This window comes from Heterocephalus glaber, unplaced genomic scaffold (assembly GCF_053883595.1).
Source record: "Heterocephalus glaber isolate CG9 unplaced genomic scaffold, H.glaber_assembly_v1.0 deba00000621, whole genome shotgun sequence".
Lineage (NCBI taxonomy): Eukaryota > Metazoa > Chordata > Mammalia > Rodentia > Bathyergidae > Heterocephalus > Heterocephalus glaber.
In genome coordinates, this window is record NW_028258153.1 from 8,096,550 (window position 1) to 8,116,905 (window position 20,356).

The 20,356-nt window shown below is 39.3% G+C and overlaps 1 protein-coding gene across 50 annotated transcripts in view; it reads right to left on the bottom strand.

Moving 5' to 3' along the window:
* LOC101715682 (uncharacterized) overlaps positions 1 to 20,356 on the bottom strand; it is a 348,006-nt gene that overhangs the window by 137,675 nt on the left and 189,975 nt on the right. For 38 of the 50 annotated variants that reach the window (XR_015449162.1, XR_015449159.1, XM_087206135.1 and 35 more), the window contains 2 exons: positions 4,113 to 4,257; positions 3,705 to 3,784 (listed from right to left, as the gene is read on the bottom strand). Coding sequence is in view for 41 of the 50 variants with exons in the window: in XM_087206135.1 (XP_087062261.1) it covers positions 3,705 to 3,784; positions 4,113 to 4,257 (225 nt within the window). In the remaining 9 variants the exon portion in view is untranslated. Of the gene's footprint in view, positions 1 to 3,704; positions 3,785 to 4,112; positions 4,298 to 20,356 lie in introns of all 50 variants that reach the window. The other 12 variants (XR_015449165.1, XR_015449164.1, XR_015449163.1 and 9 more) reach the window with 1 other exon arrangement.

Below are 20,356 nucleotides of genomic sequence, written 5' to 3' on the forward strand. Positions count from 1 at the left end.
ATCCTCCTGAGGGCTTTATGAAAACAGACTTCCTTAGGACTATGGATATCATCGGGGAAAGATCAGGGGTAAGAACGTTTGGATCCCAGCGGTTGCTGGGACTCAGCTCTTCAATCAGCGAGTGGGTCAGTCTCAGCCCTAGTCTTTCTCCCCCCGACCGTGTCCTGGGGAAGAAGGCAGTCGGACCCCTTGAGGTTGATCCAAGTTCTGGAAAAGGAAGATCCCCCACCCCCAAGCTCTCCTTTCACTTCTCTCCTCCCCTCTCCCTCCAAGACCCACCTAGATCTGGGAGAAGAAGGAGCTTCGGTTCATGCTAACTTCTTTCTGGATCACATATAGCCTGGCTGAGGAGGAACAGCTGTGAGCATGGAAGGCAAAGCTCATAAAAGACCTACGAATTTTATTCACTGCCATAAACACATTAGAATAATTAGAACTTGATGGTCCCTTACAACCTCCCTACATCTTTCCTCCCTGGCATTTGGAGAAGAACCTGAGACCAACTGACCAGCACCAAGGCCAAGATTTCTTGAGGCTCAAATACATGCTCCCCCTTCTAAGGGATTTCCCAGTGCCCACTAGTAATTAGTGACTCACTGATGAGAGCAGCTGCCCCAAAGTGCTGCAAAATTATTTTTCCTCTTGATACACTGATCTGATGCACAAAGTGCCTCTTCAAGTGCACAGAGCGGGCTTCTGCTTCATCTGTCAAAGCCGTGGGCCCTTTTTAATATATCAAGGGACTGTAAGTACCAAAAGCCTGATGTGTTCATCATGACTCCAAAGCATCCAGCCCTGTGGGCCCTGTATTCTGATTGTCCTAAGAATTATTTCCTTTAATCCTCAAAATAGCCCTGTGAGGATAGCTCTTTGCAAAAGAGAAAAATGATAATGAGGGAGATTAAGAAAGAAACTTACAGAAAGTTGCAAAGCTAGTGTGGCTGAACTAGGACTTGGACCCAGGCAGTCTGACTTTCTCAGCTTGGTGAGAAACTCTTGATGAGGACTCTTGATATTCCACACCTCTCAACAAATTCACCAGGAGTTTCCTTCTCCCTTTGGGAAAAGCAAATCCATCCTTATGTGTGAGATGTCTTTGCCAACAAGTTCTCTCTAAGGAGAGTGTTCTCCCAAGTCAGTATGAGGCCCTAAGAGATAGGGACCACTTTGTTACCCTTCCTTTACAGCAGAGCCACTAGAAAACTTCCTTCTACGGTAGGACCACAGTCTTTTACTGTGAAGTTAGCAATCTGTCCCCAACATTCATGCCCTATCTACCTGGAGCCCCCAAGTCTTGCTCCCCATATAGAGGAACAAGAAGTACAAAGAGCAAGGAATTCTCAGCCCTGGACACGGCAGCCCAGCCTGTCTGGTGTTCTTGAGTGCTCTTCAAACCCAGTGCTTAGAGACTATGGAGTGGGAACAAAAGGAAGGAGCAAGAGACAGATGGCATCTGCAGTCTTGTCTGTGAAGTTCTACCGAAGAAAAAGCAAACATGGCAAGGGCAGGATGCCCACTCAAATTAACTCATGAATGCAGATTTTCAAGCTGTCTCAGGCCTTAGAAATCAACCAGCACAGTTTCTTCATTTTACAGATAAGGAAAATAAATTCTAGAGAATGGCTTTTGAAACCCTGTCACACTGAATCCAGTCCTGGTTGATCTACTACATGTACACATCCACTAGGTCTCCCACTGCCTGCATGCAGGGACTCATCAGAACCTTCCAGACGGCTCTGAGCTGGCAGTCCCAGGTACAACTTGTTAGCCCAGGAATTTTTATATTTCCAGGAGAGGAATTCTAGAAAGGTGAGAAGATTGTAGGTAATGAGACCACATGGCTTATTGTATACACTGTTACCCTTCTGCTAGGGTTAGGGATCAGGGCATACCAGGAAAAATGGGGACCTATAGTCACCCAAAACATATGAGGTCTTAAGGTCTTTCATGGTGGAGAATGAACCATTGTGTGATTCATTGAGTCGGCAGCCACTTCTTGAACATCAACAGTGTGACCATGGCAGTGCTTGACACAACAGTGAGTAGACAGATAAGGACCCACATGCATACAGCCCAGCTCTTGGTTGTTCAGCTCTTGCCACCAACTAGCTGTGTCTGTCACTAGACACTCTCTCTCTCTCTCTCTCTCTGGATCTCCTTTTCATCTTTAGAAAATAAAAGAGTTGAACCACATCACCTATCAGGCCCCTCCCTTCAAGCTGTAGCGTCTGGGAATCTGTGGGACCCCTGGCTGAGAGAAGAGGTCCCAGCACAGTAGCCTTTCCCCTTGCCAGCCCATTGCACTAACCAGCAGAACACATGGCCTGGCCCCTCTTGGTCTCCAAGCCCCATTCTTATCCAGTCTGCCCCACCTCCCCCCAAATGGTGTGGATGATGTAGAGCAATGCCCTACAGGAGGATGGAAGAAGTGACTTGCAAAACACACACACACACACACACACACACACACACACACACAAATCAGAGTAAACATAAAAAGTCACAACATTCAAACAAGTGCAAAGGACATGCCAAGAACCCTCTGGCACTGCCTCTGCAAAATACCTGATCATGTTTAACCCAAGCCCCAAATGTGATTTCCACATGGGCGCTCTTCCTGGCAGGGGTGGTGAAAGGCAGACTGGACACCCTTAGCATGGGCCAGGCTAGCCTCAGTCACCCCACTGCTTCCTAAGGGACAGGTTCCACTGGTGCCAGGCAGCATCTGACAAAGAGGGAGTGTGCTACCACTCCAGGTCTCTGCCATGGTCTTGCTTCAAATGTGCTCTTTAACCTAAGCTTTGCCACTACCTCCCTTGGAGCCAACAGATGGGGAAACAGAAGGGAGATGGCTGGTAGGGCCCATTGGGTTCCCATGGAGGACCTCAGCCTAATAGAAGTTGTCATGTGTCAGCTTAGGGCATGAGCTATGCCGCTTGGCCAGCAGCTGCTTCAACGGCCCACGGCCAACCTGGGGCTGATGTGACAGGGCCCATTCTAAGGCTAGAGAAGAAGTCCTGGACCCAGGCATGAAGACAGCCAGGCACAGGTGAATGAGAAAGGAACTCTAGGTACAAAACTAATCTGGTTTTTTTGGCCAGGCCAGTTCCTAGCAGTCAATACTGCTGCCTTCCAGATGTGGTAAGAAAGAGGAAAGCAGGGAGGACCTGATGCTGTGGAATCCACTACTAGACTTTGTTCAATTTTTCCAAGAAGTCCTAGATCTTAGATTTATGAATCTGGGAGGCTTATGGTGCTTGACACATTCTACAGATGAGTAACCAGGTGCCTGGAGATCCTCCAGGGATCTATCTCATGCGATGCAGCCACAGAGCCTGAATCATACAGCTTAGCACTTTCCTTTGTACTCTGTTCTCTTTCAATTCTTCACACCAATAAAGTACTTAAACATGATAAGACTATGGATTCATTCACTTACCTTTTATTTGAAGTATCATATTTTTTTTGTTTTGAATCTTTGCACATCTCAAAATACTACATTTTTGCAAATAACAATACTAATTTTATAATGCCATATATTCCAATACCAATTCTACTTAAAAGAGTTAAAGTATAGAGCCTATATTTTTAAACACTGAGGCTATTACAACATTTTACCAAATTTGAGTTTTCTTTACAACCAGCCAAAACACACAAATTGTTTCTGGCCCTCCAGATAACCTTCATGTGACATTCGAACCTACAGTGCATGGAGCTTTCCGTGATTCATATTATTCTCATTCAAGATGTCTTGAGTTCCACTGGTCATGAATTCTGAGTTTCTCTGTTGGGGACAATAAGAAAAAGTGTTTAGTCTTTGCAAGACCAAGAAAAGATATGAGAGGCAAAATTGCTGAGGGAAAGTTGGAGTCTGGCCATCTCATACAGGAGAAGAGAGAGGCCGGGCCTCCAGTTTCAGCTCTCATCTCAAAGCCCTCATGTAGTGAGCGCAAAGAAGGAAACTGATGGATTCAGGGTCAGAGGGTAAGACTTCAACAGGGCCAAGTCTTTTAAATCCCATGTGTTGGGATGGAGGCTTAAAAAGGGCCCACTCAGCTCTTCCAAGAAAGTTCAGCAAAAATTAACTGAGGCAGTCCAACATTCCAACTTACCAGGGCCTCCCTGAGTCCACAGTACTCCCAGAGATGGTGTAGCATCTTAGTTGTAAAATCACATCGGCTATTTGTGTAGAGAGCAGAGGCGGAAAGCGTACCTTTTACGCTCATCATAGGCAGCAAAGCAAAATGAATGTCAAGCCTGTCATTAAAACAGCAGGGGAGTGAAATCCTCAACAGTTCTAGCAAACAAGGGAAAGAAATGGAAATAAAATAGATAACAATGGGTATACTGTAAGAGGATGATGTGTAAAATATTTTTACAAAGGCAGAGCACTAAACAAAGGCACTCTAATTTATTTTAGTAAATGTAGTTATTCATTATCTAGTCCTTTATAGATTTTCTACTGTTCTCAAATCCAACATTCTTATTTTTATTTGAGCTATTAAACTTGTCCATAGTAAATTCTTAAGTTTTCTTACTCTGCTTTTGTGTGTGGCTTTTTTTTTTCCTTTTTCAGAAAACCTACCTTCCTTTTAAGGCAAACAACCACACATACACATTAAGTAAGAAAAGCCAGGAGTAGGGCTGATTAATAACAACTGTGTGGGTAATTAAGGAATGGTAAAGCATCGTGCTGCTGGTTCACATGTCCCCACAATATATAGTGAGATGTTTCTAGGACACACCATGATCAGGTGGCTGGATTTATGGGCCAGTAATAGTTTTAACTAACTCTTTGATTTGAAGACAGGAATAGTGCTAAGCCCCTCAGAGGCCCTCAGAGGTATACAATCAAGTAGTCTGGTTATCTCAGGAAAAAAAGGAAGGAAATGAGTTCATAAAATTAGGAAGCCAGGCACCATGGTGCAAGGGAAATCACAGCACATTCATGATACAGACCTGAAATCATTTCTCCTTTCTGTTCCTCTCTGAGTTTTCATTCCTTCACTTACAAAGTTCTGGAAATGATGCCTATTTTACAGTACTGTGGTGAGGACTAAATGAAATGAGGTTTATAGAAGGTGGCTTGCATGCTACACATTGCTTTGCAATTATTATTTTAATGACTAAGACTCTAAATCTCTGTCAGCTGGGAATCTTAAAAGTATAAAGAACCTTTATTAGAAAACAGACATGAATAGAAGTCTCCACTGTGAGCGAAAGAAATTTGACTAAGACATCAGAAAGTTCATCCCCTAGACCCCACCCTAATAAAGCTTGCTGAAAACTACAAGTGAAAACTCCTCGGGAGAGCTTTCTTTACATGAGCTCACCCCACTTCTAAGGGTACAAAGGAGCTATCACTTCCCTCTGGAAAGAAGACCGACATTGAAAGAACTTTCAGGTTAAGAGCACTTTCAGAGTGTAAATAAGGACTAAAATGTATAATAGGTAATGTGAAATAGGAAGAAAAGGGGCAAAGGGGAAGAAAGTGGGAGGGCTAGGGGAAAGGATAGAAGGGAATGGGATTCATATGAGAAAATAGAAAAATAGGAACAAAATCTTTGTAAATAGGGAGGAATGGAGGGTTGAAAGGAGGGCTGGGCAAGGGTGAAAAATAAGAACCAAGAGAGACTATGTAAAGGTGCAAATTTCCAATGATGAATGCCATTATATTGTATACCTAAAATGTACCAATGATTAGAATGAATAATCGATAATGTAAAATAGGAAGAAAAGGTCCAAAGGGGTAGGGATAGTGGGAGGGGCAGGGGAAAGGAAAGAAGAGAAAGGAAAAATGATGAGAAATGGAAAAAATGGAAATAAAGTCTTTGTAAATAGGGAAGGGCGGAGGGGGTGAAGGGAGGGCTAGGAATGAGGAAAAAATAAGAACCAAGATGCATTATGTAAAGGTACAATTCCCAATGAGAAATGTAATTGTGTTGTATACCTACAATATACCAATAAAAGAATTTAATTTAAAAAAATGGCAGTGGAAAAAAATTAAAATAAACCAGACCTGAGGATCAATGGAACAGATTGGACAATGCAGAAACAACTCCAAACATACACAGTCATCTTATCTTTGACAAGTGGGACAAGTAGCTTCATTGGAAGAAAGATAGCCTCTTTGATAAATGGTGCTGGAGAAACTGGCTTTCCACATGCCAAAGATTAAAACTACACTCATATCTTTCACCATGCACTAAAATAAAATTGAAATATATCAAAGATCTAAATATTAAAATAGAAACACTAAATATACTGGAATATAGAATAGGTAGAATTCTTGAAGACAGAGGTATAAGTAAAGACTTTATGGGGGAAAAAATCAGTCACACAAGAAATATCACAAAGAATCACCAACTGGAATTTCATTTTATTAAAAAGTTTTTGCACAGCAAAAGAAACCACCAACAGAGTGAAGAGACAACCCACAGTATGGAAAAAATTGTGCCAGCTTTTCATCAAAGGACTATCTAGACATATAAAGAAATTTAAAAATCAGTTCTGCCAAATTTAAAGATTCAATCCAAAAATGGGCATATGAAATGAATAGACACTTCACAGATGAAGAAGTAGAAATGAAAAATAAATATATTAAAAAATATTCAACATCACTGGTCATTTGAGAGATGGTAATTAAAACAACACTAAGATTCCATCTCACTCCAGAAAGAATGGCTATTATCAAGAAACCAAACAATAACAAATGTTGGTGGGGCTGAGGGGGAAAAGGAACCCTTCTCCACTATGGAAATCAGTGTGGAGATTCCTCATAAAACTAAAACTAGAGGTTTCATTTGACCCAGCTGTTCCCCTTCTTGGTATCTTCCCAAAAGAATTAAAAGCTTACCACAGCGATATATGCACACCCATATATATAGTGCTACAGTTTGTAATAGCTAAATATTGGAAACAGCCCAAATGCCCATCAACCAATGAATAGATTAAGAAGATGTGGGTTTCTCTTCTATACAATGGAATAATACTCTGCAATAAAGAGATGGATAGACCTTGAGACCATACTCTTAAGTGAAATAAATCAGACACATGAAGTTAAATAAATCAGACACATGTTTAAATGCCACATTGTTTCTCTGGTGTGAGAAAACAAAAGGGTAAATTTGTAATAGATATTGGGAATTTGAAAGAAAACATTAAAATGGGAAGGGGGACAGGGATTGGAGAGTGGAAAAGGAAGGGAGGGACCAGAAAAAAAAACAATAGAAGGAAAAATTGAAAACAAAGCTTTTGTAAATAAGAAGGGGAATAAGGCAGGGAAGAGGGCTTGAAGGGAGGGGAGGGAAAAAAGAAGCAAGATATATCAGGTACAAGTACAAATTCCCTATGATGAATGTTAACATGATGTATATCTAAAATGTACCAATAAAATTTTTTAAAAGGTATTAATGTATGAGCTGTTTTATCTAAACTAAAACTTCAGTATTCAGATTCAATTGCAGTGTTTGCACTTTGTGATAAATAAGTGGGTTTTGGGTTGCAGTTTGCCACTTCTCTGAAAGGTTTACCATCACTGTTCTGTTTTGACAATTTCCTGTGGAATTGTAGGTTGCCCAATATTGAACCACTAGGGTGTTAGCAAGAAGGAAATATTCTAGAATCTAGATCTGGAAGAGGCTTTCAACCTAGCTACATGTTAGAACTACCAAGGGAGGTGCTGAAATGTTAAGAATCCTCTCCCTGAGATCCTAGTTTGACTGATGTGGGATGAGACCTGGGCATCTTTTTTTGTTTTCATTTGTACTGGAAACCGTGATCTCTGAGGTATGAGGTACGATGTATTCACCCCTAGGGCATGTGCAAGACAATCTATGACAAGTGAGAAGAAAAGCTTCAGTTTTCTAGAAAAATGCATTTCTAAAGTTTAAAATAAGAGAAAAGAAGCTTTAGACCTTTAATTTTTACAGAAAGCTTAGAATTTCTCCTCCTAAGTTCACAAGAAAAAGACAGAACTGAACATAAACAACTTAAATGTCTCAGAAAACTGAAGTCACAGGACAAACTCTGGAAAGACAGACAGATACAGAGAATCACACTTATAAGGGGCAGGTGCCCACAGCAGGGGCCATTATCTGTAGGAAACATTTGAATTGTGATTGGTGAATTGCTGAGGGCTGATGTGGACTTGTTTGAGACTTAAAACTTCAGAGGGGCCCAAAACCACACACTCTCCTGAATCTTGTCTCACCTCTCCAGGTTCTCACTATAAATACCAGAGAAAACTCACTTCTGGGAGGAATGAAAGGAAAGGAACAGTCATATTGAAATGTGCCCAGAGTTCTCTGCTTTTCTCAATGATACCTGCCCTCTAGATAAACTGTGTTATGAGCGCCTGGCCAACAGGGGTTTTACTAGAAACTAATCAATGAGAGGAAAGGGAAATATTCAACTCTGACTCATGGAAATACCAGGACCTAATCAGAGAATGGGAGGATCTTTCCCTTCTTCTTACATTTTACCACAGCAATAATAGGAATCCTAGATAATAATGGGATTCTAGCTATAAGAGATACAAGCCTAAAATTCCATTTGAGAAATCTCTAGGAAAACTTAAAGATGAAAGAGGAGACAAAATTCAAGGATGCTAGAGAAAATTTTAGCCTTTGCCATCACACCTACAGAAAATAGTAAACAACCTAACTGCCAGCCAAATAAACATAAGCCCTCATTAAAAACAAAGACCTATCTACCTCAGTTCTTTTACCAAATACATCACATCGGCTTTCAGCAAAAATCACAAGGCATGATAGAGGACAAAAAAAGACTGAAGAGGCAAAGCAGTCATCAGAACCAGACGCCAATATGACAGAGTTTTTGAATGATCACACAAAAAATTTAAAATATGCTAAGGGCTCTAATAGAAAAAATAAAGAACACACAAGAATAACTGAGTAATGTAAGCATAGAAATGAAGATTCTAAGGAAAGATCAAAAGGATGCTAGAAATAAAAAACTGTAACAGAAATGAAAAATGCATTTGATGAGCAAGGCAAGCTACAAACAGCTGAGGAAAGAATCGGTGAGCTTGTTCAAATGCCAATGAAAACTTCTAAAATGGAAGTCCAAAGAGTGAAAAGAAGGCAACAGAATACTCAAGAACTGTTTCCTTCACCTCTCCAAAATGCCACCAAATTATGATCTCATCATTGCATTAATACATAGATGACATTAAAGCCTTCATGATTCAAGCTCCTCCCAAAAGCCCATCAGCTTGCCTTCAAGGGACATTTTAGGTCCAAGTCATAGTAATATTTAAAGTAATAATGGCCAACAATTTTCAAAATTTAACAACACATTTCAAATCAAGCACAGACCAGGAATTTCAAAGAACACCAAGAAGAATAAAACCAAATAATAAGTGCACAGGTGTATGATGTTTGAGCTATGGAAAGACAAAGACAATGAAAAACTCTTGAAAGACATGAGACAAGGAGAAACTTTGCCTACAAAGGAACTAGAATAAGAATTGAATTGGACTTCTCTTCAGAAACCATGCAAGCAAGAAGAAAATGGAGTAAAATGGGTATTGAAAGAAGAAACCACCAACCTAAAATTGTCCTTCTAAAGAGAGAAGAAAGATTAGATATTCTTAGACAAACAAAAATTGAGGGAATTTATCACCAGTATAGCTAGCTTCCAACAAATTTTAAAGTTCTTCAAAGAGAAGGAAAATTATATAAGACTGAATGTCAGATATACGTTGAAAAAGAAAGAGTATCAGAGAGGAATAAATGAAGATAAAATGTTTCATTTTTCTTATCTCAATTGACTTAACAGATAGCTTATTCAAAATAATATTACCAACAATATACTTGGTGATTATAATTTATGGATAAGTGAAATGAATGACAGTAGTATTATAAAGGACAAGAGGAGTATTTTCTTGTTAGAAAGTACTTGCACTACACATGAAGTCCATTGAAAGTGGACTTGGATTAGTCGTAACTACATACCACAAGCTCTAAAGGAGCTGATAAAAAAAAGTATAATTGATATGCAAAAAATGGGAGAAAATGGAATCATACAAAATCCTCAGTTAAAATGAAAGAAAGCATAAAAAGACTAAAAGACCAAAAAAGATGCAAAACTGAAGGAAATAATTAGAAAATAGTTACAAATACAGTAGCTGTTAATCCAAGTATACCAATAATCATTTTAAATATAAATGATGTAAATATACCACTTAAAAGATACTGTCAATAATTTTTTTCCATTTATTTTATTGGTACATTTTAGGTATGCAATACAGTTACATTCCTCATCGGGATCTTGTACCTTTACATGATGTATCTTGGTTCTTATCTTTTCCCCATTCCTCTGCCCTCCCTTCACCCCCTCCACCCTTCCCTATTTACAAAGATGTTGTTTCCATGTTTTTCCTTTTCTCATATTTTTTCTTTTCCCTTCTTTCCTATCCCCTTCCCCTCCCATTTCCCCTATCTCTTTAAACATTTTCTATTTCAAAAATTAATTATACAAGAATAATATTTTTCCTTAGATTCTTTTATTGGTACATTTTAAGTATACAATACATTTACATTTATCATTGTGTACTTGTACCTTTACATGACATATCTTGGTTATTTTTCTCCATTTCCTGTCCTCCCTTCACCCCCTCCACCCTTCCCTACTTACAAAGACTTTGTTTCCATTTTTTCTTTTTCTCATAATTTTTCCTTTCCCTTCTTTCCTTTCCCCTTCCCCTCCCACCACCCCTACCCCTTTGGAACTTTTCTTCCTATTTCAAATTATCAATTATTCTTTTTAATCCTTATTTATACTTCCAGTTTCTCACACCAGAGAAACTATTTGGTATTTACACGTGTGTCCTATTTATTTCACTTAAGAGTATGGCCTCAATATGCATCCATTTAGCTATAAATGTCTCTAGTTTCTCATTCTTTATGGCTGAGTAGTACTCCATTTTATTTTTTAAAAAAAACCTCATCTTCTTTATCCAGTTTCCAGTTGATGGGCACTTGGGCTGTTTCCAAGCTTTAGCTATTACAAACTGTGCTGCTATAAACATGAGTGTACATATATCACTGTGGTATGATTCTGTTACTTCTTTGGGGAAGATTCCCAGCAGGGGAATAGCTGGGTCAGATGGGACCTCTAGTCCTAGTTCTTTGAGGTACCTCCATACTGATTTCCACAGTGGTTGCACCAATCTACACTTCCACCAACAATGGAGAAGGGTTCCTTTCTCTCCACACCCACACCAACATTTGTTATTGGTTGATTTCTTGATAGCAGCCATTCTTTCTGGAGTGAGGTGGAATCTCAGTGTTGTTTTCATCTGCATCTCTCAAATGACCAGTGATGTTGAGCATTTTTTCATATGTTTATTTGCTGCTTTTACTTCTTTGTCTGAAAAATGTCTGTTCATTTCAGAAGCCCATTTTTGAATTGGGTCTTAAAATTTGAGGGGTCTGATTTTTTTCAGTTCTTTATATATCCTAAACAGTAGTCCTTTGTCTGAGGCACAGCTGCTAAAATTTTTTTCCCACATTGTAGGTTGTCTCTTAGCTCTGTTGGTTTCTTTTGCAGTGCAGAAGCTTTTTAATAAGATGGGATTCCAGTTGTTAATTCTTTGTGCTAGATCCTGTACTACTGAGGTTTTGTTCATGAAGTCTTTTCCTATGCCAATGTCTTCAAGAGTTCTACCTAACTTATCTTCCAGAAAGTTTAGTGTTTCTGATTTAATATTTGGATTTTTTAATCCACTTGGTTCTTAGTTTAGTGCATGGTGATAGATATGGGTCTAGTTTTAATCTTTGGTAGGTTGAAATCCAGTTTTTTCAACATCATTTATTTTGGGGGGGGGTTGGTTTTTTTGGTACTGGGGATCAAACTCGGGTCCTTGCGCTTGTGAGGCAGGCGACGGAACCACTGGGCTAAATCCCCAGCCCATCCAACACCATTTATTAAATAGGCTATCTTTCCTCCAGTGAGGATGGTTGGCTCCTTTGTCAAAAAATAAGAAGCTGAGTATGTCTGGAGTTGTTTCTGGAACTTCTAATCTATTCCACTGATCCTCAGGTCTGTTTCTTTGCCAGTACCATGCTGTTTTTATCATAGTAACTTTGTAGTATAATGGACTTCACCTTTTTCATTCTTAATTGCATGGATGTGAGGCTTTTCTTTCCTTTTTTTGATAAGGTTGGCTAAGGGTTTATCGACTTCATTTATTCTTTCAAAAAACCTACTCCTCGACTCATTGATTTTTGTATCATTCAATTATGCTCCATTGCATTGATTTCTGCTCTGATCTTTATAATTTCCTCTCTTTAGAAGCTTTGGGTTTGTCATGCTCTTCTTTTTCTAGGAGCTTGAGGTTCTGCATTAGGTTTTTTATTTGAGCTCTCTCTGTTTTCCTAATATGGGCATTCACTGCTATGAATTTCCCGCATAGAACTGCTCTCATTGTGTCCCATAGAATCCTGTATGTTGTACTGGCATTATCATTTGCTTGTAGAAACTGTCAAATTTCTTCTTTAATTTCCTCTGTGACCTATTGGTTATTCAGGAGAGTATTATTCAATTTCCATGTGTTTGTATAGGTTTTGTGGTTTCTTATGCTATTAATCTCCAATTTTATTGCATTATGATCTGTTGATATACAGGGGATAACTTCAATTCTTTTGCATTTACTTAAACATGCCTTATGAGCTAGCATGTGGTCTATTTTGGAAAATGTCCCATGTGCAGCTGAAAAGAATGTATATTCTGATTTTGTGTGATAGAACACTCTATAGACAGCTATTAAGTCCATTTTTTTCAAAAGCTTGGTTCAGTTCTAGAATTTCATTGTTGATTTTTTTGTCTAGATGATCTGTCTGTTTGTGACAGTGGGGTATTGAGGTCCCCCGCTACAATTGTATTAGTTCTTATTTGGTTTTTCATATCCGTTAATATTTATTTTGTATAGTTGGGGGCATTCAGATTTGGTCCATATAAATTTATGATTGTCATCTCTTCCTCTGGGATTGTTCCCTTCACCAAGATGTAGTGACCATCTTTGTCTCTCTTAATTAGTTTTGATTTGAAATCTATTCAATCTGCAAATAAGATTGCTATCCCAGCTTTTTTCTAGGTTCCTGTCACATGGAGTACTGTTTTCCATCCTTTTACTTTCAGTCTATGAATGTCTTTTTGAATTAGGTGTGTTTCTTGTATACAGCATATTGTTAAATTGTGCTTATTAATCCATTTTGCTAGTCTATTTCTTTTGATTTGTGAATTGAGGCCATTAACATTGATGGTTATAATTGATAAATATTGACTCATCCTTGTCATGATGTTTTACTGTTGTTGGCTCTTTTATTTTTTATTTTTCTCCCTTTCCCTTTAGTTTCTTGCCTTGCCTGGTGGCTTCCCTCTGTTGGGCCTCAAGGAGTTCTGACCTTCATTGTCTTTTTCTAGGATATTGTTTAGAATTGTTTGGAGTGCCAATTTGGTGTTCATGAAATTTCTCAGGTGTCCTTTCTCTTGGAAGTATCTAATTTCCCCATCGATTTTGAAAGATGATTTCATAGGATACAACAGTCTAGGTTGGAAGTTATTTTCTTTTAGGGCTTGAAATACTTCACTCCCGGCTCTCCTTGAGAGTTTATGTTGAGAAGTCTCCTGTGATTCTGATGGGCTTTCCTTTGTAGGTGATTTGTTTCTTTTCTCTAATTGCTTGTAGGATTTTGTTCTTCTGTTGCATTTCTGGGATCTTGACTATTAAATGTCTAGGTGTAGATTTTTTTTATTGTGGCTTGTTGGAGTTCTATATGCCTCACTTATCTGTATGTCAAATTCTCTACCTCTGTCTGGGAAGTTTTCTACTATTACTTCTGTGAACAGGTTTTTTTATGTCATTTGTACTTTCTCCTGTTTTTCATGGACTCCTATCAGTCTTATGTTATTCTTCTTTACATCATCTAGCAGCTGCTGGATTGATTTCTCTTTGTCCTCTACTATTTTAAGGAAATCTCTGTTTTCATAGTCACTAACTGCAATTTTGTCTTCTATATCTGATATTCTATCTTCACATTTGCTCAATCTGCTGTGATTGAAATGATACTTTCATGGATGATACTTTCAATGGAATTTTTAATCTCCTGGATATCTGTTTGAATGTTTCATGGATTCCATTTTTTCCTATGTTGGGTGATCATAGTTTCCATTTCTTTCTATGCTGGGCATTCAAGACCTCTAGCATGGTTCTGAGCTCATCTATTTTTTTTATCTGTTTCTGTTCTAGAGCCTCTAATCATGTTTTTCACTCTTCTCACCATCTCTGTAGTTATCTGGGAAATTATTTCTGTTTTGAATTTTTGTAGAGCCTCATTCATCTATTTTGTTACTTCCTGTGCTATCAGTTCAGGGTGTCTAGGTGCTTGATTATCATATTTTTCCACCTCATTTCCCCCAGAATTTGCCTTTGGTGAATTGGAAGTCTGTGTTTGTGTCCTGCCAAGGTGTCTTCTCATTTTTAATTCTGTTGTTGGTGCTGTTTTCTGCTTTAATTCCTGGGCTGATACTCCAATATTTCTTATTTTGAGTATCTTTATTACTGGTATTTAGAACCCCTATGGAGTGAATGGTTCTCAGAGGTATCTTCCAAGTATAGGTGGACTTTTTAGGCTTTGAGTCTCTAATGACTCTTAGACAATCTCATTTTCAGTGTACTAGGGAGAATAACTGATTATATCAATCACAACACCTTAGCTCAATTGACACAATCAGCATCAAACACAGCTTAGAAAATGACAACTTGTGGTAACAGTTTGTCACCTTTAACCATGTGAGCTAGTTCAAAATCTAGGGCCAGCCCAAAATATGTTTGTAGTAATTAAACCCTTCAAAATGGCAAATTTATCCTTTGGGATAAGGATTTACCAGGGATTTGGGAGGGAGGGGTAGAGAGATAGTGGGAGAGCGATGAGGCTAGAGGACACGGGAAGATCATGCAAATTGTGTGGATCTGTTGAAGACAGAAGGAGAAGACAGAGTGACAGAACAGAGATAAGTACAGAACAAACTGACAACAATAGGGTAGCTAGAAATTGTATTCACATTCCTATAAAAGTGATAGTCAAGAGGACAGAGAGAGGGGAAAAAATTCAGAATGGGACAGGAACAGGAACAAAGAGGGAGAGAAATATAGAGCCAGGAGGGATAGAGAGAGAGAAAAAGAAAAGATAAAATATATAATATATGTATAAATAAAAACAAAAAAAATGTCTCCCTCAGGTATGTCTCTGCTGTCCTGGTTGGCAATGTGGGCAGCAGTGTGCAGGTCTAAGTCGATTAGTCTCAGCAAGCAAGCTGTAGTCTACTGAGATTCAGGCTGATTTCTGGCTGCAAGGTCCAAGTTGAGGTCCCTGACCTCCTGCAGGATTAAATTCTGCAAGGTTCTACTGAAAGTTCCAGCTGTCCTCCCCATTATGCAAGTCTGGGTTTCTATGGGAAGTGCTGATCCCACCACCTTACCAACCACAGTGGTCCAGTGTGCTTTTGTTAAAGAGTTTTTCTTCACTTTCCCAGTGGGCTTCAATTTTCATTGAGGATCATCAGAAAGGCCCTCTCTGCTGTTCACTTCCGCTCTATCTTCAGGGGCTCATAACCATGGCTTTTATGTTCCCCTGGTAGCCTCTGCTGAGCAGATTCAGATGCCGTTTGCAAGCCGGGGGGGGGGGGGGGGGGGACAGTGCAGGCTGCTCAAGAATAAATTTTTTGAAAAGACCCAACCATACAAGAATCTTTACTGATATTTCATATTGATGGGGAAGTATATGATTCATAATGATATACTAAAAATACTTATAAAAGTGTATTTCATAAATACACTTATGAAAGTTATATAGTCAAATATTTCTTTAAAAATGGGAATGAGCAATCCAAAATGTTTGGGAGGTACTGGCCTAGAATGGAAGCACTTGTCACATTTTATTGTGCATAGGAATCACATGGGGACGATATTACAGTGCAGATTTTGAATCAGTGAGCTTAGCATGGGGCTGAGATTCTGTACTTCAGAAAATATGCCCAGGGATACTGATGCCAGTAACTTCAGACCTCCTCTTAAGCACCAAGGCTATAGAAAACATATCCCAAACTAATAACCATGTTGCATCTAAGATGGGAAAAACAGATCTGTATGGCTGAGAGATCCCTCCCTGCAATGACAATACATTCATATACTACTGGTGTACTTACCTTTAAAGAATTTTTAAGGCAAAAAAACAAACAAACAAAGAAGGTATCTAAATAGTGAAAAAATGTGAAAGAGAGAAAGGAAGCCAAGAAAAGGAGGGGAAGAAGGGACAAAGAATGGAAATAATTAGAAATGGAGAGAGGAAATTTCAATGGACAGGAGATTCGAATGGTTGCCATCTCCAAAACTCATGTTAAATTTAACTGCTGTTGTGAGTGTGTGGAGACACAGAATCTATAAGTGTGTTTAAGTCATGAGGGCTCCACCCTCACAAATGAACTAATGCCATCATCAAGGCAGTGGGTCTTTTCTTGAGAATCTATTTGCCTACTATTCCTCTCTCTCTTCTTTCTTCTTCTTTCTTCTTCCTCTTCTTCTTCCTCTTCTTCTTCTTCCTCCTCTTCTTCTTCCTCCTCTTCTTCTTCCTCTCTTTTCTCTCTCTCTCCTCTCTCTCTTCTCTCTCTCTCTCTCTCTCTTTCTCTCTCATTGCTTTCTCTCTCTGCCCTTCTGCTCTTGGGATCTTGTGTTGCCCTCTGCCATGTTATATCAGCAAGAGGGCCCTCTCTAGATGCCAATGCCTTGTTAATGGACTTCTCAGCTCCAGAACTATAAGCTAATAAATTTCTCTTCTTCATACATTACCTACTTTGAGGTCTTCTGACATGCTGCATAAAATGTACTAAAATGTACAGGAGGAAATAAACTAGAATACAAGAAAACTCTATTTGTCTATTTAGTGGGTGATAAATCAAAATTATCCAGAAATTGAAAATTATGCATATAAAAGTTCAAAGTCTCACTTTTATGACTCACTTATATTGCAAGTTATGATTACACTACAAGGAATATTTTAAAATATAGGCCTAGGGAGCAGGCTTTAATTTTTGGTTTCAGTTTTTACTGCTACTGAAGGGGATCTATGATGAGACCTCTTCAGAGGCTTTGTGGAAGAGGGCCAAATGATATCCAGTATCCTTAATTCCTAGGGGAGTACTTTGGGAGCAAAACTTGACTGTCTAGTAGTGATCTGAAGGCAGAAAAAGCAGGCAGGAGCCCGAGACCATCCAAAGGGGAGTGAAAGAAAGTAACGCAGGCCTGGATGCTTCGCCATCCCTTTAGCAAAAGCTAAAGCTGAAGATCCTCTCAAGTAGGTTTAAGGGAGAAATAGATAACTATGAGAAAAGCTACAGATCTGGGAAGATTCATAGAGGTTTCTTGAACTATTTCCACACTTCTTATTTACTCCTCAGTAAGCTTTGACCTGGTTACTGCTCTCTCTACACTCTTTATTGCCTCTCTACTGAAAGTAATTTCAAAATCCAAAAGACATTTCAGTGTTTCCTAAGATCTGCTCAAATATCTGACCCTAATGTCACTAAAAGAATCAATCAATAAACAAATATAAATATATAGGCTTTGAGGAGAAGAGAGTGGTCCAGTGACTCTGGGTTTCCTCCCATATGCCTGGTAGCTCTTCGGTCTCTTTCTTTGGCTCTTCTTTAGCCAGCCTTTAAGATGTCTGACTGTCTCTTCTTAAAGTGTGGTTTATAGACACATCATATAGGCCTGACCATGGGTGGATATGATGGAAAGTCCACTCTCGTTGACTTTTCTAAGAACCAGAGGCAAGTATGACAGTATCCATACTGACACTGTTTGCCTAGATTGCACAGTGAATATTCTTCACACAAATGGATCTAACTCCCCTTGCCATAAGGCAAACCTAAGTGCAAGATCTTAATACAATGTCTTACAGAAATCAGTACAGGTAATTTATAACCATTTCATTTTTTAACCAAATGATTCTCTTTTCTTAAAATACTAACTACATAGGGAGATAATGCTGTGTGTTATTGTTTGCAAAAAAAAAAATCATATCATTTCATGGCAAATTCCATTAACAAATTATTGTTCCATAAAATTAAACACTAATTACTAAAAGTTACCCATTATCTTTCTTACATAGTTGAATGTATTAAATACCAATGAAGCCAGAGAGTACAGTTGGTGATGGCTACAGTGAGCAGCTGACTCCTAATGACATCCATCTCTGGCACTGACTCTGCTATTTGGATTGGAGCAAATCACTTCTTCCCTTGGCCTTTTCCCATCTGTAAAATGGGCCTGTTGGATTTCTAAATTCTGTTTTGCTTAGGCCACTCAGCCTGGCCATATTCCTTCTTCTCTGTTCAGAGTACCTCATGGCCCTTATAATTGAGCCTCTCTCTAGTTCTACCTTCCAAGATCACATTAGCCCTCCTACCAGAATCCTTATCTCTCTGAACATAGCTATTCCATTTTATCTTCTTCTGGGCACAGGTCCTATAGCTTGCACACATCATCCCTTCAACAATATACCAATGAGCAAGGACAAAGAAACTGCATTAGCAAAGTGAGGTTTGCCACTTGACAATACACGTAAAACACAGATAAGTAGGTTGAGGTCAGATTAGTTTCTGTATTATGAATTTCCATTGGATTTCTTGGCACAGTGTAGTAATAAATGCAATCCTGAGAAGAGTCCTTTAGGAAAGTTATCTGTCTCTAGGCCTCTCTTGGGAGCACAGATCTGTTGTGTTAACTTGGCTCCACTTTAAAAATAGACTCACCCTTATTGCTGGGTTCCCCTTCTTCCAAGCTGCCTGGAAAGCTCCAGTTGATCTCTTTTATCCTTCCAGCTGCCACAGAAAGTGGAGAAACTGGTTTTTCCTGAGCTTCTCTGGGGCACCTTTACTTTGCCCTTGGTTCATTCCCTTCTTGGGGACCCCTTTCAAAGTAGAGGTCAGAATTATCTTGCTTCCCACTTAAAGTTTCTGTTTTCAAATTTTTTTTATTGAATAGGGGCCTGCAGGTGTCAACACAAGGAGTTTGTGTAGCAATGGACGCAGGTTCTTGGTCCCTAAGGTTTGGCCCTTGCCTTGTCATGCTGAGTGAACCACACAGCAGAACCCAAGCAGAGAATTCTTGGGCTGAAGGATTCTGAGGGTTTCTTCTCCCGCCCTGTTTGTGTCCCTCTCTATAAAGTCTCACCTACTAAAATGACACTCCACCCTGTTTCTACAGCTTTCTAGAGGAGCACTTCTGCACACCTCCTCAGCCACCTATTTCTGCACTCCTTAAAGGAAATTCCATGTTTACCTGCCAGTATTTACTCGAGGAGCCCTTCTCTGAAAATGAACAGCATTTGAAAAGAACCACTTTATAGAAGAAAAAATGGATTGCTTTTATTTGCAAGCTGATAATGAATGAAAGAAGCCAAAAGTGAAGGTCAACTGTTTATTCAAAATTTTAATCCCATTTACTCAAATCCTTCTGGCATTTAGATTAGCATGAAAATCTGCCTTCTGAAAAGTTCAATAACTATCTGTTTTGAGATAAACCTTTCCCACTTTTGGAAAATGATTGTGTTGTGGCTTTAAGAAGGACAACCCTCCCTGCTCCTTCTCATACCAAATCAGCGCTCTTGCATTCAAAGGCCTTGAACAGCTGAGCTGTTGCAGATAAGGGAAGATAAGGGAAGAGGGCTGTCCACGTGGCAGGTACTCCCTGGAGTCCTGCCAGACTGACGCTGTAAAGGACAGCATGACACCCGGGTGCTCACCCACACTTACATTTGCTGTTTGGCATGATGGATACACCCTTAGGACTGCAGTTCTTAAATGTGGCTAAGTTTGCCCTCCACGAGATATGTGGCAATGACAGGGAACAGTTTTAGCTATCACAACTGGGGTGTGTGAGGGGGAGGGCGTGCTAATAGCAGATAATGGGTAAAGGCCAAGGATCCCACTATACATCCCACAAGACAGAGCCCACGAAGAGTTCTCCAGCTCAAGATGTCAACTGTGCCTAGATCGAGAACTCTGCCTTTGGGTACTTTCGAGTAATTTGCAAAGAATGATCTCTGATACGTATTTTCAGACCCACCCTCGTCCAAGCCCCAATTCTGAATTCATTCTTTATTTATTAATGCTATATGTATTTATTGAGCACCTACTCCTATATGACAAACCCTGAGCAAGTGCTTGAAAAAAATGGCAACCAGAGTTAACCACAGTCCCTGTGCTCAAAGAGGATACACTCTTGCAGGAAGAGATGAACATTAAGGGTATATACTCAAAATGACTC